The following is a 6,285-nucleotide window of genomic DNA, read 5'->3' as shown; positions in this document are numbered from 1 at the left end:
GTGTGTCTCCGACAGACCTCACGGGATTTAGTCGGTGGATCCGGTCTTTTTTTGACAGAAAGACTGTAAGGGAACCCCCTACAGTATAATTGATGCAACAAACCCAAATTGCAAGTATCATGCCTTGAACCTGAGTGAGTGAGAAGATATCAGCCCCTTCCGATCACTAGGCTATGCCTTAGTCTGCATGGATCCGGTCTTCGTTCGTCCACTATGTGTTCGTATGTTTGATCCGTTCGATTTACGATTCTCTTAATCGGCGATGATTGTTTTCTTTTTTTGAAGTTCTTGATGACTGTTGTTCTGATGCGGTGGTTCCGCGAGGCCTTAGCATGACGACTTTTCGATGAGTCTACTAGAGCAAAATTTGTCTAACTCCGGTGAGGGATGTTGACGGCGACACGCGTGCCTCCTGCGTGCATTTTGTCGCTAGCTGGTCTATGGACCTGAATATAATTTTTGTTATTTTTAATGTTATTTGTACTGTCTCGATCGCTGATGAATGGGTCGATCTTTATTTGTTTGAAAAAGAAAATAAGAGGCAGAGTCGGTGGAAAAAGGATCGGGCAGATGGGCAGATTTTGGGCGAACGCCGAGCACACTCTCCTGCTGCCCCTGTCAGTCGCGACCGATTAAAATCCCCATCGGTCTCTCCCTAGTGGCTACTTGAAGCACACCTGTGGGCTGTGCCGCTTCAGGCGTTCACCTGTTCTGACTCTTGAGCCAGGGAGAGACAACAACAACAACGCTAGGCGCACTGCTGAGACGATTATCCCATCTTAAAATAGCCGCCGCTGTCAAAAAAGGGCACAACCCCTAACCAAATTCAAAAAAACACCTACAAACGAAGCTCTCTCATCGGTAAAGGCAAGGATCCACCACGACCTCATACCATAAGGCCACACGAGATGAGGCAAATCGACAACGGAACTGACCGTCGGCGAAAGGCGGAAACCCTAGTCACTTTTTCGCCCCAAGACACTAGTAGTAGTATCAGGCCTTGTGCAATGCAAGATGCTTAGGGGAGATGTTTATAAAAATAAATCAGATGTGTCGTTGGTTAGTAGTAGAGAGCAGACACTTAATTAAACACCCCTCATATAGACCTAAGCACTTTGTGCTTAAAAAAACTCAATTTGTGTTACTAAGGACCTCCGTAAACACCATGCATTGTACCAGGCCTTAGTTCCCAGCCGGAGCACGGGAAAAAAAAACTTTCATGGCATTGGCCTATGGTACCATCACACCTGCCCTTGCAGGTTCAACGTTTTTTTTGAGCATCAGTACAGACACAAGCGCTCATATACACGCACATACACTCACCCTATGAACGCACACACGCACACCCTACCCCCATGAGCATCTTCGAGAGATTGAGCCAGCATATCATTTTGAGATTTACGAAGTCACCATAGGCGCCTCGTCGTCGACGGGAACGTCTCCTTTCACTAAAAGCGCATCATCGGAAATCCTGAAATAAATTCAGAAATAATGCGAGTACCAGGATTTAAACCCTGATGGATTGGGGATACCACTGTCCACCTAACCAACTCAACCATAGGTTGATTCGCTTGCAGGTTCAACTTTACCTGCACGCCATCGGTGTCTCCCTGGTGGCTACTTGGAGCACACCTGTGGGCTGTGCCGCCTCATGCGTTCACCTGTTCTGACTCCTGAGCCAGGTTTGCACGTCTGACTTTGCCAAGCGAGGCAAGATAGATGGCCCTTGAGGGCCACCACGAGGCCATTTCAATTTTGAAGCGGCCGAAGGAGGCACTCGAAGCAGCCAGCCAGCCAAGTAGCCACGCAACCTGCCTCCGGCTGATCAGATCATCAGCTAACCTAGTCGAAACTTTCATCCACTAATCTAATCACAGCCCCGTCGATTATTCTAATCGACGGTCCAGAATAATTTATTTAGTAGACAAATTTAGGGGGCGACTGATGATTTTTTTTTATTAGCGTCGCCGTCACCAACCACCAGCAGCCAGCGCCAGCAGCGGACGGACGTCGCCGTCCCTTCCGTCGCCTCAAGGGCCTCCGGCTCCGATCCCCTCCTATAAACCCGCCGCCCCCTCCCCCCACCTTTCCCCAGATCAAAACCCCTCCTCCCCATCCCCTCCATCCCTCGAACCATCCGTCCGTCGGCCATGGCCACCGCCGCCGCGTCCCAGGTACGTCCGCGCCGACCCCGTCCCGCTCCTGGGCGACGGCTGCCGAGTTCTCACCTTTTCCCTCCCTCTGCAGGTGGCCTTCTCCGCGCCCGTCGGCGGCTCGGACCGCGCCGTCAGGAGCTCCGGAATCCAGGTGCGCGTCTCCACATCCCTTTACGCAGCGCCAATCGTGTGCTAGTGCGTGAACTAGCGGGAGCAGTTTTAGGCACGAGATTCGATACCGCTAGCTGCGCCTTTGGCTTCCTGCACAGATCAACTAGTATCACCTGCACATAGACACACTTGTACTGGTAGTAGTAGATGCACATTCAGTAGTAATTCTTCAGCGCTCTTGCTTCGATTGCAGATATTAGCTAGCATAACTTACAAATAGGACACACATATCAGTAGCAGTACATGCGCATTCAGTAGTTCCTCAGGGCTCTTGCTTTGCTATGCCGTGGATCCCCAGCTCACAGCTTTTTCAGGGGCGCCCCCAACATCAACAGTATGCTGATTTCACCTTTTGCTACATTTCAGGGCATCAACAGTCTCAGCTTCAGCAACAAATCATGGATCGGCACCGCATTGGCGTGCGACAGCAAGGCCGCGGCACAGTCGAGGCATCTCTGCAGGGCGGTCCAGCAGTCGAGCAAGAGCAAGGTCTCCGTCGCGCCCCTCGACCTGGAGAGCGCCAAGGAGCCGCCGCTCAACACCTACAAGCCCAAGGGGCCTTACACGGCCACCATTGTCTCGGTTGAGCGGGCGGTAGGCCCTAACGCCCCAGGAGAGACGTGCCACGTCGTCATCGACCATGGTGGCAATGTGCCGTACTGGGAGGGGCAGAGCTATGGGATTATTCCTCCGGTAAGTCTTCAGCCCATTCCATCACTTTCTCAGTTTCATCCTCTGTCTTGTTGAATACTGAATAGGGGACTCTTTGTCTTGCTAAATAAGAGGATAAACATATCAAGTTGTGCTGTACTGAAAAAAATTATGTTCAAAGTTACAGACATTGATTTGGGTATGCTGCTTGATTTTATTATAGGAGAATTACCTTAGGATTGTTCCTCCAGTAAGCGTTTAGCCATTTCAACCACTTTCTCTTCCATCCTCTGTCTGTCTTACTGAATAGTGAATACTGAACAGAACAGGGGTTGTATTATTAAATAAGAGGATAAACGTATCAAGTTATGCTGTACTTGAATTATGTTCAAATTTATAGACATTGATTTGAGTATGCTGCTTGATGCTTTGTGTAGGAGAATTGTTTTAGGTTAACTCAAGTACCACATATCTGTTCATAGCATTTCCTGCCGTCCATGTTTTCACCATCTTTAGGTTAACTCAAGTACCAAGTATCTATTCATTACCTTGCTGTCGTCCATCCTTGTTTTCACCACCCATCTTCATTGCTCATCAAACCTTGTGTGCATCTATCAGGGAGAGAACCCAAAGAAGCCTGGAAACCCACAGAATGTCAGGCTGTATTCCATTGCATCTACTCGGTATGGGGATTCATTTGACGGGAAGACTGCCAGTTTATGTGTTCGCCGTGCAGTTTATTATGATCCTGAAACTGGCAAGGAGGACCCCTCGAAGAATGGTGTCTGCAGTAATTTCCTATGCAACTCAAAGCCTGGGGACAAGATTCAGATGACAGGTTGGTTGCTTTCTTTTAGATGGATGCAAAGGCTTTCTTGTGTGCTAGCAGTTTTATATGAGCGCTTCTAACTCTAAAAGGGCTAAGTTTTCTCGTTTACATGTGCCTAATGTTCATTTGTCTTAAACCATCTATTTCTGAATCCTTTGACAAAAAGAGCATTACACATATATACACATTGTGTAGGAAGTAACCATTCTTCATAACATTAAGAAAGAGGGGAGTTTTTCACAGTGCCACTGGTTTACAGTGTACATTCTGAATAAGAGCAACTTTTTTTTGGGGGGTAACTTCTGACGCACTAGCCAGACAAATAATAAATCCTTTATATCCAAGAGCCTCTTACAGTATGGCCATCGCTGACACTAATAGCTACCTTTGTTCTGTCCTGCTGGCTGCTGCCGACTGGATCTGTTCTATTAGTTTTGTCGTACTTGATTATTATTTTTGGATAAAAGTCTAATTTTGATGCATATAATAAATGTCCTTCAAACAATGTGCTGCTTCCTGTTCCGAGATACAAACCAAACATGTATGCACATACTCTTTCTGGTAGAATTGTGTATACTCAGGCCCTGTTCGGTATCGCTCCGCTCCACAACTCTGCTCCCGGAGCCGGCGGAGCTGCAGTTTCCTCGCTCCGCAGATTCCAGGAGTGGGTGGATTACCGAACAGGGTCTCATAGTTCATGGCATATGATGGATGTTCTAAAGTTTATGCATCTCACTGTCATTTCATTCTGACCCCAGGGCCCTCTGGCAAAATAATGCTCCTACCTGAGAGTGATCCAAATGCAACCCATATCATGATTGCCACTGGCACTGGTGTTGCTCCCTACCGCGGGTACCTACGCCGCATGTTCATGGAAGATGTCCCAAATTTCAGATTTGGTGGCCTGGCTTGGCTCTTCCTTGGTGTGGCTAATTCGGACAGCCTTCTTTATGACGAAGAATTCACAAGCTACCTGAAGCAGTATCCAGACAATTTCAGGTTATTAGACCTCTTCCATCGTCACCTTGTTTCTGTTATTATCTTTACACATGCCCCAAACGCCATTTTGTTATTGACTTGGATGCTTCCGTCATCGTAGATTGGGTGTGCCACCACTTGAATAAACTAGTTGAATATAATATAATTGAGTGTGTTGAATTTGTAGGTTCGACAAAGCACTAAGTAGGGAGCAGAAGAACAAGAGTGGCGGCAAGATGTACGTTCAGGACAAGATTGAGGAGTACAGCGATGAGATTTTCAAGCTTTTGGATGGCGGTGCACACATCTACTTCTGTGGTTTGAAAGGAATGATGCCAGGGATTCAGGATACACTCAAGAAGGTGGCAGAGCAGAGAGGGGAGAGCTGGGATCAGAAGCTATCGCAGCTCAAGAAGAACAAGCAATGGCACGTTGAGGTTTACTAGGATCGGAACCGTTCAGTTATCTATGATTTGCTCTGCTGTGAGACGATGTCAGAAAAAGGCAGAACACACACATGGGATGATTCTTGTGATGGTGTAGAATTATCAAACATTATTTTTGAGAGAATCATAAGACTGTCCATGTAATTCATAAGCTTCTGCATCACATGATGCGTGAAACGAAGCATGTAACTTTTGTTATAATTTCTTGAGGTGTTTTGTCTGAAGCCGAATTTAAGCACCTGTCCTGGTTGTTCATGGTCTCATGGATGAAGTGCAATACTATATTGTAGATTGTTATTCATTCAAATATTCAGAGGGCATATAAATATTCTGTGCGTACTTCATGATATTTTCTATGGAAATTCTTGCTAATTTCAATGATACTTATTTAGTAGCCAAATTTGTGTTGCCATTTTACTCTCTGCCTGTCCTGGTTGTTCATGGTCTCATGGATTTAAGCACCTGTCCTGGTTGTTCATGGTCTCATGGATGAAGTGCAATACTATATTGTAGATTGTTATTCATTCAAATATTCAGAGGGCATATAAATATTCTGTGGGTACTTCATGATATTTTCTATGGAAATTCTTGCTAATTTCAATGATACTTATTTAGTAGCCAAATTTGTGTTGCCATTTTACTCTCTGCCATCCCTCATATACGAATTAGGCTCATGCCATTGGTTTATCAACTTCCATTGTATGTTGTGCCTCATCCAGTTCCTTGCCCATTCAAGACAGTGAGAAGAATTTGCTTTCTTCGTGTATATCAGGAATGTTCCGAGGCAGCACATTCATGAAGGAATCCAACACAAAATTCGACACTCAAACTCTCGAAATACCCGTCTTGATACATAGAATTGACAGAAAATGTTATGTACAAGTCCACAAAAAGACACCCAACATGCGATTGCAAGAGAAAGTCGAGCCTACTGGAGGGAAACAGACACCCTAACTTTAGGTTTGGCCCAACTGCACATACCACATATGCTTACCAACTTCAGGTACAAATGCTAAATATCCGGGATATACTCCCAAAGGACTACTGCACATGG

At 46.1% G+C, this 6,285-nt stretch overlaps 1 protein-coding gene across 1 annotated transcript; it reads left to right on the top strand.

Annotated features, from left to right (window-relative positions):
* Nucleotides 1-2,043: 2,043 nt before the first annotated feature.
* On the top strand, nt 2,044-5,575 carry LOC119303431 (ferredoxin--NADP reductase, root isozyme, chloroplastic). The gene is made up of 6 exons (XM_037580558.1): nt 2,044-2,174; nt 2,248-2,307; nt 2,694-3,020; nt 3,597-3,816; nt 4,566-4,806; nt 4,973-5,575. Exons 1-6 carry the CDS (start codon nt 2,151-2,153, stop codon nt 5,229-5,231), a joined length of 1,131 nt encoding a protein of 376 aa, XP_037436455.1. The 5' UTR covers nt 2,044-2,150; the 3' UTR covers nt 5,232-5,575.
* Nucleotides 5,576-6,285: the final 710 nt, after the last annotated feature.

This window comes from Triticum dicoccoides, chromosome 5A (assembly GCF_002162155.2).
Source record: "Triticum dicoccoides isolate Atlit2015 ecotype Zavitan chromosome 5A, WEW_v2.0, whole genome shotgun sequence".
NCBI lineage: Eukaryota > Viridiplantae > Streptophyta > Magnoliopsida > Poales > Poaceae > Triticum > Triticum dicoccoides.
The sequence above is the reverse complement of the archived record's forward strand: the minus strand, read 5'-3'. Positions and strand labels throughout refer to the sequence as shown.